The sequence below is a fragment of the Glycine max genome, chromosome 9 (genome assembly GCF_000004515.6).
Source record: "Glycine max cultivar Williams 82 chromosome 9, Glycine_max_v4.0, whole genome shotgun sequence".
Taxonomy (NCBI): Eukaryota; Viridiplantae; Streptophyta; class Magnoliopsida; order Fabales; family Fabaceae; genus Glycine; species Glycine max.
The window spans coordinates 8,515,724-8,533,862 of NC_038245.2; the positions used below are offsets into that span (position 1 = coordinate 8,515,724).

The window sequence follows — 18,139 nt, forward strand, 5'->3', positions numbered from 1 at the left end:
AGGTTAAGCTAAGATTGTTCAGCTTGTGAGCTTGTTGTTATTAATCGAATTGTTCACCCCACTGGTTTCTGGCACCACAGTTATGCATTGGCAACGCAATAAGATATGGTAATAACGTAACCTTATATATAGCCCGGACTATTTCATCAAAGTGTTCAGCTGTGATATTGTGATGATTATTCCTCCAATAGAGACAACAGTTTTATGCAAGAGAAACACTGGACACACATAAAACATCAACAATCTTGTGGGACTCACCTGTGACTCTCCTATTGGATGGACATGCTACGTGCACCCAACAACATTGTTGGTGCACCCAGCAAATAGTGAATAGGCGAAATTGCCCTTATGCAATCCCATCTTTCGGAAGTACCTTCCTTCGGATGAACTTCCGGGAGACGTTCTTCCGAAACAACTTTCGAAAGAAGAAGTTGGTCTTTCAGAACTTCATCCGGAAGAAGGTTCTTCCGGAAGACCAACTTCTTCTTCCAGATGTTGTTTTTTAAATGAATTTTTTTTCTTCTGATAAATCAATTACGTTATAAAACAAATAATATTATTATACATAAATTATTAGTATACATAATTATGGCTAACATTTGTAATTCATATTTTACATGCATGTAAATTTGAATAATAAATTGTGACAATTGAGTATAATTTGAATCATACAAATTACTTAATTGGTATATTTTAAAAAAAAATAAAATATTTACTATGATAACATTTTATTTGTATTACAAAACTTAATATATAATAAATAAATAATTTTAATTTTATAACAACGTGAAGTAAATATAGATTTCATTTTATAATAATAACCAAAATTAAAATAATATTTAATGCATATTTAATGACGATTTTGTCCCTGTGTTGTTTTCTTTAAATTTACTGTGCTATTTTTCCGTTTTACACCTTTTTGCTTTCACTTTCATCCCGGTGTTCTTCGTATTCCTTTTCCATAAAAAGCTTTCAAAGTTTTGGTGGTTCCGTTTGTGTGTTTGAAGTAGCCGTTCAGTGAAGGTTAAATATTGGTGGTACGCATTTCGTCGTTGTTGTTGGTATTCGGTCGTAGTTGTTGTTCCTATTTCGTCGGAAGTACGCATGTATTGGTTTTGTTTGCGTTTTTGTGTGTAGATTTGTTAGAGAAAGTGAACAGTAAAATGGTAAAAACTTTTTCCAGAAGAAAAACTCTGAACTTCTAGAAGGAGGTGTTCCGGAAGAAGTTGTTCTGGAAGAAGAACTGTGAACTTCCGGAAGAAGTTCTTCCGGAATATTAATTTTTTAAATTTTGTTTAGAATTCTATTTTAAAATTAGTGAAAAAATTTATATATATATATATATATGAATATTATAATTTGTAATATTTGTATTTGAAATTTTTGAAATTGTGGATAATTTGTTTAATTAGGTATAATGATTTTGGTATAATATTAAACGATTTAGGTAAAATAATTGTATTTTGTTGTAGTAGAAAAATGTTATATTAGTTGTTAATTATAGTGTTAAGTTTAGTTTAAGTAAATAATGTAGTTATAAATTTTGAATGTATTTGTATTAGTTCTTAATATGTTTGTTAGTTAATATGTAGTCAATTCTTAGATATGGTTATATGGTAATTTGAATGTACTTGTGTATGATGCATAATTTAATAATATGTCATTAAGATGGACGAAGATCAATGGACGTATGACTATACGATGTCACAAGAAGTTCATATGAATTATGATAATGAAGAACAATGTGGTGTGAATGAACCACATGTTGATTGTTCAAATGCTTTTAATACCTGTCAGGTAATCATGCTCATTAGTTTGAGTCATTTGGTTGAACGTATGTTTCGTATAAAAATTAATATGTCGGAGTTGCATTGTAGGTCTTTGGTACTCGAGATGATGTTTTGTAGTGGGCTCGAACAGTTGCCCATGAAAACGGATTTGTTGCAGTGATTATGAGGTCTGACACAGATACTGGTAGCAGAGGAAGAAGTTCATTTGTGTTAATTGGGTGTGAAAGGAGTGGTCTGTACAAGTGTATGAATAAAGAATTTGTTAGAAAAGACACTGGGAGTAGGAAATGTGGTTGTCCCTTCAGGCTTCGTGGGAAACCAGTGCATGAAGGGGAAAGTTGGATGGTGAAGTTGATCTGTGGGATTCATAATCATGAATTGGCCAAGTCCTTAGTTGAACATCCATACGCTGGGTGATTGACTAAGGATGAAAACAAAATTATTGCTGATATGACAAAGTCGATGATGAAACCAAAAAATATCTTGCTAACGTTGAAGGAGCACAATGCCAACAGTTGCACCATGATCAAGCAAATTTACAATGCAAGAAGTGTATATCGTTCTTCAATAAGAGGAGCTGATACCGAAATGCAACATCTGATGAAGCTTCTCGAACGTGATCAATACATTCATTGGCATACATTGAAGGATGAAGTTGTGGTGCGTGATCTGTTTTGGTGTCACCCAGATGCAGTAAAGTTATGAAATACATGTCATCTGGTGTTTTTTTATAGATAGTACCTACAAAACAAATAGGTACAGACTCTCACTACTTGACTTTGTTGAGGTGACACCAATGGCGATGACATTCTCTGCTGAGTTTGCATATCTGGAGGCTAAGCGTGTTAATAATATTGTATGGGCTTTGGAACGATTTCGAGATCTATTTTTAAGAAACGATCGCCTCCCTGTTGTTATTGTCACTGACAGAGACCTAGCACTGATGAATGCAGTGAAAACTGTGTTCCCGGAGTGTACAAATTTGTTGTGCAAGTTTCATATCGATAAGAATGTGAAGACAAAGTGCAAATCTTTAACCGGTCAAAAAAATGCCTGAGACTATGTAATGGATAATTGGGGTACTTTGGTTGATTGTCTGTCCGAACACCAGTTCGCCGAGTCCCTTCAAAAGTTTCAAATTGCTTATTTGCCTTGGCCGATGTTCGTTGACTATGTTAATGACACATGGATTATCTCCCACAAGGAAAAATTTATTACAACATGGACGAATAAGGTCATGCACCTAGGCAACGCAACAACAAACAGGTATTAAGAACTTATTTTTTTTGTTAGTAAGGATTATTAATAAATGGTATTTAATTGTTGTATATTTTTCATGTTTGTTGTGTATTTTAAATGTAGGGTTGAATCAACTCATTGGGCTCTAAAAAGAGTATTACAAAATAGTCTTGGAGACCTGTGTAGTGTTTGGGATGCCATGAACAACATGATCACGCTGCAACACGTTGAAATTAAAACATCCTTTGAAATCAGTACGCATGTGGTTGGACATGTATTTAAAAAAACCTTATACAAGAGACTTCTTGGGATGGTTTCAAGGGACGCTTTAAATGAGATTGCTTCTGAGGTTGATCGTCTACGTTATCTCGGCAATAATCCCTCTTCTTGTGGTTGTGTGATGAGAAGCACGCACGGTCTTCCTTATGCATGTGAGCTTTCTAGGTATACTATTGGCAGCATCCCAGTGGAGTCAGTCCATATTTTCTGGAGGAGACTTTGCTTTTCCGATCAAGGGTTATGTAAGGACGAAGTCAGCATCAAGGAAGAGATTGAGACCATATCTAAAAGGTTTGAGGAACTTGATGTGTGTGGCAAAGTAACTCTGAAGAGTAAACTTCGAGATATTGCATACCCTGATCATAACTCTATGTGCCTTCCTCCGTCAAAGGTCAACACTAAAGGTGCACTGAAGAAACCGATGAAAAGAAGTCAAAGATCCACAAAGCGTGATCTGTCTTACTGGGAGCATGTTGATGCTTTTCATTCTGTTCAAAGCAGCAACTCTTTAGTCAAACGTAGTGCATCATATTTTGAACTGCCTCAGCCAACAAGGATCATCTCGATGTTGGATCAATTTGCGCCATTCATACAAGGTTTCATTCCTGACGTTGTGGATGTGAAAGCGGACGGTAACTGTGGATATCGGTCCATTGCCACTTTATTAGGTATGGGGGAAAATTCGTGGCCGTTAGTGCGTAACGAATTGATTAAAGAACTTGGCAGATGGTTGCATGAGTACATCAACCTCTTCGATGGCACAAAGAGATTTGAACAATTAAGGCTGTCCCTACTTGTTGATGGGTTTTCAGAGGTATGTTTTTAGGTTATTTTTTTAAAAACAAACTTTAAATAACTTACATGTGTATGTTTGCTTGATTCAGGTTAGTGTGGATAAGTGGATGGATATAACGGAGATGAGATATGTGATTGCATCACGGTATAACGTAATCCTTGTATCGTTGTCCCGACAACAAAGCATGACATTTTTTCCTCTTAGAAGTCAACCACCACCCGATTCTTCTGGGCACCGCATGATATGTGTCGGTCACGTGTTTGGAAATCATTTTGTTCAGGTACATTGAAGATAGTTAGTATAACAATTATGCAATGGCTTTCCTGATTCATTTGAGTTAATGATGTTTGTTCATGTACAACAGGTTTATTTGAAAGACCATTGTCCTTTACCGCCTCCAGCGTTGTTGTGCTCAAGCAATTGTTATTCTCAGGCAAAGCAGTGGAGAACTCCATATATTAGTAGAATGTAGCAGTACACAAGCTTCATGTCATTCAAAAGACACTATGTCAACCTAAATGAAGACTAAACATGCATTGTTTTTGTAATTGTATTCATTATGCGATATAATTTGTTGTAAGCTATTAATAACCAATTAATATTATTAAGTACTCGTTTTGTTAAGAAAAAAATTAGTTGGTCCAACAAAAATCAATTACGCGTGTACGATACATCGTTGTCATAATTGACAACACATAATGACATGCATGCGTATTAAAGTTTGAGCACGACACCACATTGACTGACTTGACTACACATTCTTAAGGAAACATAAACACGAAACATGTTCACGCGTGTCTATTTTTTTGTAAAAAAAGTGAAGCAATCTTTCGGTGAGAACCATGTATATATATGAGACACGACTAATAAATCACACATTATCTTGCTTTCACATAGTCTCCCAATTGATACACAAAGTATGGCATTTTTAGGAGAAACTAGCAGTCAGACGATTGTCAACTCAAGGTTGGGTTTCATTTTTTCAAATGGATCGATTATTCACAATGATAGTGGGGTTTACTTCCAAACTTCCACTCTGGTGCCCATTCAAGTACACAATACCCTTCAGCTAACCGACAAACAATTTTTGGATGAAATTCACTACCGCCAGCCATTCACCCATACAGGTAACCAGATTCGCTTTCAATGTATGCAATTGATAAATGATGACGATATCAACACAATGTTAATGTGTAATGATCAATTTTTGTGTGTTGGTCCGTTGAGTTATTATGCACCGTTGGAAGAACAGCAGATGGAGTAATAAACTTACTTCAACGCACTATGCCCCGTACTCATGACGCGATCCTGTATTACAAAGGGAAATGGAACATGCCACCCCAGAACAAATTTGTTGGATGCACGTTCACAGGAAAAAATCCAAAGAAATTTCAAATTCCTTCATGATGTACCATCGATGAACTTAAGGATTTAATAAAGCAAGTTGCACCTAAAGGAATTCCCCCTCTTGGAATTCATGAATCACAAACGGTAAGACGATTGTTTTTCTGCCAACCAGGTCCCTTTGAGTACTCAGATAAACTTTTAAAATATGAAATTAATGAGCTGAAGACCAACGATGAAGTGCTGAAGGTGTTAGTACAGTCTAACTACTAGAAAAAATATGGGCCAATAGAAATTTTAGCTATCTTTACTAAATATGTTATGGAATTCGAAGACGAGGTGACTGCGACATCGCTAAACGACTGAATGCAATGTTTATTTCTTTGCTTTCCATGTAAATTTTATCTGTTTACGACGTGTTTAAATTTCATAATAAAGTTGAATGTGTTGTTTGACTGGTCCAAATATAATTTATTTTAATTGTTTGACCTTCAGACCTTAGGCATACTTAGAAGGATCTGATTCCTATTTTTTTCAATTTTGTGCCTCTTTTTTGAGGTGTTATTCGATGGAATGGGGGTAAAACATTAATTTTTTTGAGTTCTTTGACGTCCAAACATGAGAAATAGCACCCCTCCAATGTCTTAGGCGACTCGCACATAATCCAAAAAAAATTCCAAACATGGGTACTTAAACATGTAAAAAGGGTTCGATTCCTATTTTTTTCAATTTTGTGCCATTTTTTTAGGTGTTATTCGATGGAACCGGGGTACGAAATTAATTGTTGTGGGTTCTTTGACGTCCAAACATGAGAAATAGAACCCCTCCAATGTCTTAGGCGACTCGCACATAATCCAAAAAAAATCCCAAACATGGGTACTTAAACATGTAAAAAGGGTTCGATTCCTATTTTTTTCAATTTTGTGCCTTTTTTTTAGGTGTTATTCGATGGAACCGGGGTACGACATTAATTGTTGTGGGTTCTTTGACGTCCAAACATGAGAAATAGCACCCCTCCAATGTCTTAGGCGACTCGCATATAATCCAAAAAAAGCCCCAAACATGGGTACTTAAACATGTAAAAAGGGTCTGATTCCTAATTTTTTTCAATTTTGTGCCTTTTTTTAGGTGTTATTCGATGGAACCGGGATACAACATTAATTTTTTTGGGTTCTTTGACGTCCAAACATGAGAAATAACACCCCTCCAATGTCTTAGGCGACTCGCACATAATCCAAAAAAACCCCAAACATGGGTACTTAAACATGTAAAAAGGGTCCAATTCCTATTTGTTTTCAATTTTGTTCCTCTTTTTCGAGGTCTTATTCGATGGAACCGGGGTACGGCATTAATTGTTTTGGGTTCTTTGACATCCAAACATGAGAAATAGAGCTCCTCCAATGTCTTAGGCGACTCGCACATAATCCAAAAAAAACCCCAAACATGGGTACTTAAACATGTAAAAAGGGTCCGATTCCTATTTGTTTTCAATTTTGTTCCTCTTTTTCGAGGTCTTATTCGATGGAACCGGGGTACGACATTAATTGTTTTGGGTTCTTTAACGTCCAAATATGAAAAATAGCGCCCCTCCAATGTCTTAGGCGACTCGCACATAATCCAAAAAAAACCCCAAACATGGATACTTAAACATGTAAAAATAGTCTGATTCCTATTTTTTTCAATTTTGTGTCTCTTTTTTGAGGTGTTATTCGATGAAACCGATGTACGACATTAATTTTTTTGAGTTCTTTGACGTCCAAACAACCTTATACAAGAGGCTTAAATATCATTTACATAAATACAACATATCATTTACATCATTTTACTTTAAAAGTTCTTTCCGACTTAAATATCATTTTCATCTTTTTACTTTAAAAGACAAACAATTACTTATCTTATTTTTAAAAATTTATAATTTGAATGTCATTCTTATGAACGAAAGTCATGATTTTAGCTTCACTTTTTTTTTTTTATCAAAAATTCATAAGAGTCCAAAACTTCGCTTAAGGACCAGGATTAGAATCAGAATCGATACGTCAATTAATATCATAAAATAATATACAGTGCAAAACAAGTAAACTATATTAAATAAAAAAGTGTAACAAATACAAAAAATTATGTCAACTACAAAACATAAAAACAATAATCAATGGTCTGTGCGCCGTCTCTGTCGAGCCCTGACACTCCCATCTGCACTAGCACCCCCCTGGGGATCGTGAGACAATTTTGCATAATATTATGTAACTATGTGCCTGCAGTGACCATCCTAAGGTTGAGCACACGCTCCAACCTTTCTATGATCGCCTCATAGCCTTCGTAATCATCCTGTGACAATCATAAAAAACATTTATTACAAAATTTAAAATAAATAACAATTCATCAAACATTAAACGCGCAAATAATCTTACCACTGCATGTCGAGGGGGGTCAAATGTCACTGGAACCCGTGGGATGGCCGGCTGCATGTATTCCTCATGGTCTGGAGCAGGTGCATGTCTGGGCTGGTCACCTGCCTGGGTTGGTATCATGAATGGGTGAGATATCTGGAAAAACCGCTCCATGTAATCCGTAGATACTTGCCCAGGGACTACACAAAGCTCACCCACAGCTAGTACATGGTCCGCGGAATGCATCCACCTGTCATCTATATCATCATATGACAACGAAGCGCTAACAGGCGACGAAGGGATGCTCTGAATGTAACCAAACTGTCGTAGCACCCTCTCCGGTTGAACTGTGACCACCATAGGACCCCATCTCAGCTGACCCTGGAACGATGAAATCAGCTTAAACTCCCTAACCCCTCGATGCTCACTGTAAGGCAACCAACACACATTTGTGACCGTCAAAGTATCACAACGTGCCCGGTACGACGCTCCTGTAATTCCCTTCATATGCGCCTTCATCGTCAACCACCGGGAAGCACGTGGGGACGTCTCCTCGTACACATCATCTGTGACACACTGATGCACACTCGGAAAGTGCTCATAGATCCAGCACTACAATGTAACATATTTAAAAACACAAAATTTACCTGTAATAAAGTCAGGTACCCCCCAATCTGACGTGTCGTGGTCCTAGAAGCTTCATCAAACTGGTCATACATATGAACCAGCGCGACAACTCCCCAGGCATAACCACCACTCTGACCCAGCTCGTGAAAAGCCTCTAGATGCACCACATGAACATATGTTGCACTCTTGTTAGAAAAAAAAAGTGCAACCCACCAGGTGCAGTAGATAAGCATGAGCTGCTACAACCCATCGCCGTGCCTGACATCTCATCTCGTAGATGTCTCGAACCCATCCTAGCCGTACATATGCCCCGCGTGATCGTGTTGTCTCGGCTCTAGCCTCCTCAGCAGACACCTCAAGCAACTCTATCAACAAAAATATCGCCTTGTCCACATAAAGAGCATGAAAGCTGTGGAAGGCGTCACTGATAGGCAGATGGAGGAGTGACAACACATCATCCAGTGTGATCATCAACTCTCCTATTGGAAGGTGGAATGTGTTGGTCTCCCTCTGCCACATCTCCACAAATGCGGATATAAGTCCAGGATCGCCGATTACAATTGAACACCTGATCAATGGACTTAATCCTGTGACAGCAACCAGTCCTTCAATCTTAGGCACTGACCTCCCAATTAACATCACCTTCCTCCCATGCGACACCAACTTCAACTCAGAACGTTCCTAAATTGAAGTACAAAGCATTCCAAATATACAAATATAAAAAAAATTAATGACAAACAAATCAACAATAAGAAATAATTAACAAATTAAAATACCTGTCCACTCCAAATGACATGTGCAACATGGTCCGCAAATAAAGTCAACACTGATGGGTCATGTGGCCCACCTGGAAATTCCTCAGCATCATTTGTAAGACTGTAACATCCCAATTTTCGTAAACTAGATTAAAAAGAATTTTTATTTATAAATAAATAGAATTTTAAAAATAATGATGAGATTTTATAAATAAATAAATAAGGAGATATAATTATTAATTAAAATAATGATTTGAGAGAAAATAAAAAATGTATTTTATTTATTTGTTTGATAGAGAATAAAATAAAGTTTGTTTTTATAAAACAATAAATAAATAAATAAATAGAGTAAATAATAGGTCTAAAATGCCCCTAGCTATAAATAGCAACATGATAGGTAAGTTTTCAGACTGACTCCTTAGCCTCCTCTACCTCACAATTTCGTTTTTTTTCTTTTCTCCCAAAACCCTCTATTTTTCCCACACGTCTCCTAACCTGCCTCAGAAAAATGACGATCTCGGCCTCATTCACCGTTGGATCATTGTGAAATTTAAGCACCACGTTCGCAACCCAATTCTGAGCATTCTCACCGTTGGAAATTTCGATATTATGTTTGAGCTAAGAGAAATACCCTTCGCATTGTAGCCTTTTATTTTCCCGTAGAAACTCAAAACTGTCTCGGTAAAATTACGATCCCGGTTTCGTAAACCGTTAGATTTTCATGAAATTTGGATATGTTGTTCGAAATTTAATTGCGCACACTTCCACCGTTGGGATTTTTGAGATATTATTCGTGGAGGGAGAAATAGGAATCGCATGAAGACAGTACAAGTGGAGGTTTCAATCTCTTCTCCGTCTCTCTGACGTTTGGGAATTCTATCGGAGCAGTCGAAGGAATAACTGAAGGAATCTCGGATGAATAACTGAAGGAATCTCAGGGAACCGCTAGAGATGTTACTATCACTAGCTGAAGACACGTGAGTCTGCTCAGAGGAGGTAAGGGATGAGTTTATCACAATTGGGAGTTAGAATGAACATGTGTAGGGATCCTTAGAGAACTAAATTTGGGTTTATTTTGGGATGTTTATTGAATTATAATTTTTCTTTATGATTATGAATACAATATTATTGTGTTCTATGTACCAATTGATGTCCTGATGAGAATTGATTGATAAACTTGAGTGCTCTTGATGTTTTTGTGTTAACCCATGATTTTGATTAATTGATTTTGATACAATTATGAGGAACTATTTCAGAGGTTTTACATTCCATGTTGTGATAAAATCTTTTGTATAAATTGTTATGTTGAGGTTATGAAATGATGATTCAAACTTTGAGTATGTGATAAATTGAACATGTGACGGATGATGAAATACATGTGTATTGAGATGAGATGTGTGTATTGAATTGTCAACTATGAACTGTGCAATCACACAATTGTAAGACCCTTTAAGTGCGACGAGTATTGTGATGGGATCCACTGTGGGAACCCGACGAGTTAAAATGATTTTGAAAACAATTGAGTAGATGTGTGTATTGCATAGTTTATAGGTAAAGTGTATATGATTCATGAGGTGAGATAACATGTTAAATTGAGATTATACCATTGTGATTGAGATTAAGTGTATGTGATAAATTGAGTATGTATATGATTGAGATATATATGTGTATTGAGTTGTGAACTATGAATTGTACAATCACAAGATCTTAAGTCCCTTTTAGGGCGACGAGTTAATGCTAAGTCCCTTTTAGGGCGACGAGTTGAAGTTAAGTCCCTTTTAGGGCGACGAGTTAATGCTAAGTCCCTTTTTGGGCGACGAGTTAATGTTAAGTCCCTTTAAGGGCGACGAGTTAATGATAAGACCCTTAAATGGCGACGAGTTAAAATTATTTTGAGAATAATTGAGAAGTCGTGTGTTTTGTACAATTCATAGATAGAGTCTGTGTGATAAAATGTTTTCTGGGTTGGACCTGAATCAGGAGGGAGAGGCCCTGACGGACTCTTCGGAGTGTAGGCCTTGAAAGTCACACAGTTTGAGTGCTCCTTTAAACCTATGTTGATCTCATATGGTTGGAGCATTTTCGCAAAACACTGTAACCCTGACTGGTCTCCCTATGATATTACCTAGTGAGAGTGACTTGACTTACTATTGTGTGGTTTGTCTTGTCATGTACTCCTAGGCGCCCGATGAGGTTTTTCACTGACATGGTACCACATTGCATATAGGCTTGAGTCTTAGCATAAATTGTCTCATGCGCTTGCTAATTGTTTATTATCAAATTGAGGTGTTATTATGTCTTGATCAGAACGTGTGATTCTTGTGTAATGTGATTGATGATTGAAAAGTGTGATTGATAGATGAAAAGTGAATTTTGAATGACAAAGTGATGAAATAATGTGAGATATGCTAAGTAAATTGTATTTGGCTACTATATGTTGTTTTGTTTCTCTCTAGTAGTTAGGAATGTGATAACTCACTCCCGGTTTGCTGTTTGTGTTTGGATCCTGTGATGATCTTGAACCTTGTGTTCGGGGGAACAGATGGCTAGGTGAAGTGCTTAAAGGAACCTTGTGCTGAAGGATGTCGGGACACAATGCTCTGATAGGATGTGATAGTGGGGCATAAGTTTTATATTAATTGTATAATGTTAGTCTATTTTATTTTATCTCGCTGATTTAACAAAATATTTTTGTAAATTTTGACGGCCTTGTTTCGAGCCGAATATATTTTTAATAAGTTTTAATTGATAATAGTGAAGTGAATGTGAACCTTTTACCCGTGTGAATTTGGTTACCGATATTTTTTATATATTTTATTTATTTATATGTCGAGGTAGAGGGTGTCACATCATCAACATGTGACCCCTCAGCACCATCACGACCTAAGTCCTCTGCAACAGTTGCCTGTACGTCCGCAGTCATCTCAGGTGCATCCTCAGCCATATGAGGGACATCCTCAGTCATGTGAGGAACATCCTCAGTCATCTGATGAACTCATTGCCTACGGGCTGATGCAGTAAGCCTACGCCTCTATGGAACATCAACTGCATCATCTTCATATTGTCTATCTCTGCCTATAACTCTACCTATAACACGACCTAAACCTCGTATTCTAACCATGATCTGCAAATCATGTAGAACACGTATTTTTTTGGATCAAATAAACTATTCATATAATTATTTCAAAACATACACAACTTTCTTTATAAAAATAAAACAAGTTCATTTATAAAAAAAATAAGACTAATTTTAAAAAATTTATTTCAAAACACACAACATAATTTATAAAAAAATAAACAACTTCATTTATAAAAAAAAAACACAACTAATGTAAAAATAATTAATTAGTAAACATCCACAACTTAATTTATAAAAAAAAACAACTTCGTTTATAAACAAAAAAACACAACTAATTTAAAAATAAATAATTAATAAACATACACAACTAAAATTATATATAAAAATAAAAAAAACTAATTAAAAAAAATTTCAAAACATACACAACTTAATTTATAAAAATAACCAACTTCATTTATATAAAAAAATCACTATTTAAAAAAAACAAATTCCAAAACACACATAACTTCATTTATAAAAAAAAACACAAATAATTTAAAAATAAATAATTAGTAAACATACACAACTTAAATTATAAAAAAAAGCAACTTCATTTGTCATAAAAAAACCAAACCTAATTTAAAAAAAAGATTCTAAAACATACACTACTTAATTTATAAAAATAAAATAAAAACTTCATTTATTAAAAAAAGCAAAACAAAATTCTTTTAAAAAAATTCCTACTTCCGGAAGAACCTTATTCCGGAAACTTTCCGGAAGACGTTCTAGAAGGTTCTTCTGGAAGAACCAAATGGTCATCCAGAAGAACCATCTTCCGGAAAGTTTCCAGAACAACGTCTTCCGGAATAAGGTTCTTCTAGAAGAACCAAATGGTCATCCGGAAGAACCATCTTCCGAAAAGTTTCCAGAACAACATCTTCCGAAAACTTTCCGAAATAAGGTTCTTCCAGATGACCATTTGATTCTTCTGAAAGAACCTTATTCCGGAAACTTTCCGGAAGAAGTTTTTCTGGAACTTTCGGAAGAAGTGGTTCTTCCGGAAAGTTCCCGGAAGACGGTTCTTCTGGAAGAACCAAATGTTCCAGGTCCACGTTTTCCCCATTTTTTCCGACGACGTCTTCTACCCTAAGGTTCCACTATCCTAGGCTAAATGCTACAGGACCATTGGACATTAAAGGGGAGGGGAGTTAGGGGAGACTAACCTCGACGGCAAAAACGCAGCAATGACGGCTGATCAGAAATGGCAATAGGAAGGCGCGGAGGCGGGGAAGAAGAAGGAGCAGTAGAAGAAAAGAAAGAAGGCGGAAAGGTGGGGGGCTGTTGGGGGCGCCTCTTTTTAAAATTTTAAGCAAGGGTAATTTTGCCCATTCACATAATTACTGGGTGCATTAACAATATTGTTGGGTGCACCTAGCATGTCCCCCTACTGGATGCTTTTTAATTCGTTTTATGCGATCCAGGATGTCTCAACTCTCAAGGCATTTTTGGCTTAAATGTACCAGGTGGGCATTGGAAATTCATATACCACTGGCTAAACTGAGTGATACCCAGAAATTCAAATTACGCGTATCCTATAACAGTATAGCAGTAGCTTCATATGAATCAGTCTCTTTCCTGTTTTGGCTTGTTATAAATACTTCGCTGCTTCCAATCAGCTTTTAAATGTCACATGTTAGTCTAACACTTTAATGATTGCAAGAGTTGAACACAATATAAACACATCTAACATTTTTAGGATGACTAGAGGAAAACTGTCTAGAACTAAAAAGAAATTGATAGATGAATAGGAGCAATTGGATCACAATAAAGTCATTAGAAATAAGGAAATGTCATTTAAAAAAATTGTTGAAGCCTCGGGTTATAAATTTAAACATGAAATACAAAGAGATACAAAGGAGAGAGACTCAGTTTAGAAATCTAGGCCATGTTCACGAGCTGCTTCAGCGAGTGCTTGAACACGGCCATGGTATGGGTATCCACCTCGATCAAAGGCCACCTTTGTGATCCCCTTCTCTAAACAGGACTTCGCAATGATCTCACCCATCCTCTTTGCTACTTCCTGAAACAAAAAAAAATTGCAAAGGATCAGGACCATCATCCAGTATATGGAGAAAAAAAAGATATGGTAAGAAAACCTTTTAAGCAAAGGAGACAGTGGCATTATAACCATTGAAAACAATATCTTTATATGATACTGAATTAGACATTTCTAAGACTAAAATGAACAGAACCAGCATGGTACAACTGTTTTGGTGAAGATATCAATTATGTTTTGAAGATTATTAGCATAATTGAATTTTTAGACAGATTGAGGATTATTATTTTTTTTAATAAAACATTGTAAAGTTCACTGTTAGGTAGCCACTTTGGTTTGACTCATTTTGCATCATGCTTTTTGTATACATTAACACATTTGAGAAAAATACGAAAATCTATGAACTCTGATGGTCAGTTAAAAATATAATTTACTTATAATGTATTAGTAATTACCACTGTAAGTGGAGATGAACTTCAAGATGTAAGTGTTTCTTGCTTCTGTAATTATATATAGTGTTGTGAATCAAATAAAAACAAAACAATTAAATTGGAATGGTGAAAGCACATCATCATCAGATGTAACTATTTCATGTCAAGCAATAGAGCCTTCAACTGCAGCAACTGATGTAGCTGACTTAAAATGATTACAACAAAAACACGTGTATATTTATACTCAAGCAACCCAAAGATTCATCCTTCTCACTGCATTTGTTGGCTTCCCTCAGTATTCCCCACTCAATATTTTTCAATGGTACAGTTGCTAAAACGTGAAACTTGAAATCTATATCTAAGAAAAAATCTGGTAGCTAATAGTAAAAGGTATTCTACTGAGTTTATTCATAAACAGATAGAGTGTGTGAGAGAAAGAGAGATGAAATCAGTTGTAATGCATCTCTCTTTGAGTCCACACCACCCCTACCTAAAGGTGAGGGCAGCGAACAATGCCTTTTGAAGTGCATATTGTTTCCTCTTTGAATAGAGTTTCTAAGTACTAATTTATTTTCCACTAATTGGTATTTTATTATAGGGTTAATGGTGTTTTTCCTCCCTATGAAATCGCCAATTAGCCCTTCCATTTTGTTTCTAAATACTCAAATTTTTGCCTCAGTCTAACTCTGCTAAGTTACTACACAATTACATTGTGATCTTTCTAAAAGCCATACTAGCCGCGGAACACAAGGATTCCGCCTCCCCTTGTTACAGAGATAATCAAGAAACTGTCCAATAACTAGTAACTTAACAGACTCAGATTCAGACTCAGGAATTTAGGAAATGCAGATGAAAATTCAGGGGCAGAAACAAAAAAGTCGCAATTTTACATATACAAAAAACACCATTGACCCCTAATTTTATTCAGAAAGCACAGTCTTTCAATCACGAAATGGGAAATTAAGTTTCCCTATCATTGCTGAACACAGGCAATATATGTTCAATATTATCATTCACAACACAGAGTCCAATCAGGCAGCAATAAAAAAGTATAACAGCATCCAACACAAAGAAAAAACTGAACACTGCATAATAGCATCTATATAAAGAAATCACAAGTGTAGGGCCAGCGGAGTAGTTGAACTCTTCAGCAACCGTCTTCTGCATTGTCGAAATCGAAGCGAGCGTGTGCATCTTGGTGTCATCTATCACCTGCACAGAGAGATGCTTGTTCGACCGGAACACGGACAGCCTCGGCCTCTCGGGTGTCCCTTCGACCTGACAAAGTATAAAAATCAGTACGAGTTATAAGGTTGACTTGAGAATTGAAAATGAATAGAGTTATTTCATTTTAAGTACGAGTTATAAGGTTCACTTGATACTTTTAAAAGATGCTTTAAGGGTCCAAGGAAGAAGGGGGAGAGGTAGGAGTTCCAATTCTATAACTAACATTCTAATAAAAAAAATTAACGAATAACATTTGACTAATAAAAATAATAAAAAAAAATGATATATATGCATATTTTCCTAGCGTGAAAAACTCGCTAGGACAATATGCAACATTAGCGTAGAAGAAAAGTCGAATTTGACAATGAAAAGCGAAGAAATTGCGCAAAGAGCGAAAGGGAAAGTGAAATGAGTGAGTGAGTGAACGACCTTCTTTCTGATGCGAGTGTGGCGCGCGGACCTGTCTTCCCTACGGGTCCTGTCTTTGGCTTCGAGCACGAAAGGTAGGGAATGAGAGGGTTTGGGATTAGGAAGTGAAATTGACAATAAGAAAGAGGAAGATGAACAAGAATGGAGGAAGGAGAGAGAAGAAGCTAACATTGTCTCCAACTTCACAATGACACTCACAGACTACACCACCGTTTCCACTTTCCACGGTTTATCGTCACCTCACCTTATCCTTCTATCACTACCCCTCACTCACGCTTTTCAGGCTTCTACTTCAAATTCTTTTATGTTTGTTTGGCTTAAATATGTCATTCTTTTTACGAAATATAGTAATATTTTGTTTTGTTCTCTCAACAAATTTTGTTCGTTCCTATAATTTTTTAAATTATATTTTGGTCTTATTTTTTAATTAGTTTGTTTAATAAATTTATTGGTTTGTTTAAGTCCCTATAAATATGTAAATCATTTGCATTTTTGTTTTACTAACATGCTTAAAAAGATAGTTGTTATTAAATATTTTTTGAAAAAACTATTTAAAATGAACAAATAGAGACTAAAACTAAATAAATAAATATATTAGAAGGAATAAAATAATATAACAAGGATAAAAAAAATTACCGAGACCAAAAGTCAAGTAAAAAAAATTAAGAACCAAAAATAAAATATAATTATATTCCAAAAGATAAAAAAATTTAATTATTTTTTCTTAAAGTGTTAGGAATTTTATAATTCCTAATTAATTAATATGGGCTATGTTTGCTCTCTTTACAACTTCGAATTTATCGACAAGTGCATCAAATCAATCAAGTAGTATTAAAACGGTAAGAAATTGAGTTTCGAACTCAGGAAACTTGTTTCATTCGGTGAAGGTTCATCCAACAAATAAACATTTGTAAAAATTCATGTAAATTGAATCAAACTAAAGGTATAAACTAAAATTATAAATTAACTACAAAGTAACCTATCTATATGGTGAAAGAAACAGATGACTAAAAACGTCAGATCCTTTTACTGAACGCTTGATGTAACTAAGGATTTTTCTCTATTTAAATTTATTTTTGTGTTCTATGCTGAGAGCAAAATTACCAAACACCGATGTCTCGTGTGAATGGACTAATTCTATTTAAATCTCGTTCTAACATGTCTTGTCGAACTTAGCCTAAACAAACAACATTACAATTACAACATATTAATAACTAAAACTCTGCTCTCTATGTATAGCAATGCAGTTATCTAGCCCTGCTCTATCCAGTTCTAAGGATTAAAAACATTTGTCAATGCTAAAAATCCTAACTTTACACACCAATGGGTGATCAGACCAAAAGCATGCAAGAATTAAGTGTAGATAAAAGCAATGAACATATAAAAACAACTATAATTAGATAGTTAAGAATTTACATCAATGTTGAGCAGAATTTCCCAACACAGAGAATTAGCCTTCCATCACAAGGCAACACCTTTCAACTCCAAGATGAAAGCTTTGGAAGAAAATTACAAATTGCACAGTGGTGGGGATGTCTTCCAAGATTATTTTGATGATGTCAAAGAATCAAGAGTTAAGCAAGTTTCAAAGAATCAGGAGTCAAAAAGCTTCAAGAATCAAGTTTCAAAGAATCAAGATTCAAGAACAATCAAGTTTCAAGAATCAAGATTCAAGAACAATCAAGATCAAGATTCAAGAATCAAGAGAAGACTCAATCAAG

At 35.6% G+C, this 18,139-nt stretch overlaps 3 protein-coding genes across 4 annotated transcripts; all 3 read right to left on the reverse strand.

Moving 5' to 3' along the window:
* Window positions 1-7,468: 7,468 nt before the first annotated feature.
* LOC121172823 (protein MAINTENANCE OF MERISTEMS-like) lies at window positions 7,469-9,139 on the reverse strand. Its single transcript, XM_041005426.1, has 3 exons — window positions 8,483-9,139; window positions 7,857-8,447; window positions 7,469-7,773 (listed from the first exon to the last, which is right to left on the reverse strand). The coding sequence occupies exons 1-3, from the start codon at window positions 8,693-8,695 to the stop codon at window positions 7,693-7,695; spliced, it is 885 nt and encodes a 294-aa protein (XP_040861360.1). The 5' UTR covers window positions 8,696-9,139; the 3' UTR covers window positions 7,469-7,692.
* LOC102667872 (protein MAIN-LIKE 1-like) lies at window positions 8,756-12,203 on the reverse strand. Its single transcript, XM_006587981.1, has 4 exons — window positions 12,082-12,203; window positions 9,239-9,338; window positions 8,916-9,143; window positions 8,756-8,827 (listed from the first exon to the last, which is right to left on the reverse strand). Exons 1-4 carry the CDS (start codon window positions 12,201-12,203, stop codon window positions 8,756-8,758), a joined length of 522 nt encoding a protein of 173 aa, XP_006588044.1.
* A 1,844-nt stretch (window positions 12,204-14,047) lies between these two features.
* LOC100306308 (50S ribosomal protein L18, chloroplastic) lies at window positions 14,048-16,737 on the reverse strand. Of its 2 annotated transcripts, NM_001249876.2 has the most exons (3): window positions 16,419-16,712; window positions 15,879-16,040; window positions 14,048-14,355 (listed from the first exon to the last, which is right to left on the reverse strand). In NM_001249876.2, exons 1-3 carry the CDS (start codon window positions 16,587-16,589, stop codon window positions 14,206-14,208), a joined length of 483 nt encoding a protein of 160 aa, NP_001236805.2. In that variant the 5' UTR covers window positions 16,590-16,712; the 3' UTR covers window positions 14,048-14,205. The 2 variants fall into 2 exon arrangements, with proteins under 2 accessions (NP_001236805.2, XP_040860705.1); XM_041004771.1 differs by having other exon boundaries at window positions 14,109-16,040; window positions 16,419-16,737.
* Window positions 16,738-18,139: the final 1,402 nt, after the last annotated feature.

Coding starts and splice junctions, on each gene's coding strand:
- LOC121172823 (XM_041005426.1), bottom strand. CDS start 8,695: ATGCTTATCTACTGCACCTGGTGGGTTGCACTTTTTTTTTCTAACAAG. Junction 8,448..8,482: donor GGTACCTGACTTTATTACAG/GTAAATTTTGTG, acceptor GTTACATTGTAG/TGCTGGATCTATGAGCACTT. Junction 7,774..7,856: donor ACCCCCCTCGACATGCAGTG/GTAAGATTATTT, acceptor TGATTGTCACAG/GATGATTACGAAGGCTATGA.
- LOC102667872 (XM_006587981.1), bottom strand. CDS start 12,203: ATGACTGAGGATGTTCCTCACATGACTGAGGATGTCCCTCATATGGCT. Junction 9,339..12,081: donor GGTCGTGATGGTGCTGAGGG/GTCACATGTTGA, acceptor GGGATGTTACAG/TCTTACAAATGATGCTGAGG. Junction 9,144..9,238: donor ATGTCATTTGGAGTGGACAG/GTATTTTAATTT, acceptor ACTTCAATTTAG/GAACGTTCTGAGTTGAAGTT.
- LOC100306308 (XM_041004771.1), bottom strand. CDS start 16,589: ATGTTAGCTTCTTCTCTCTCCTTCCTCCATTCTTGTTCATCTTCCTCT. Junction 16,041..16,418: donor ACACTCGCATCAGAAAGAAG/GTCGTTCACTCA, acceptor ATACTTTGTCAG/GTCGAAGGGACACCCGAGAG.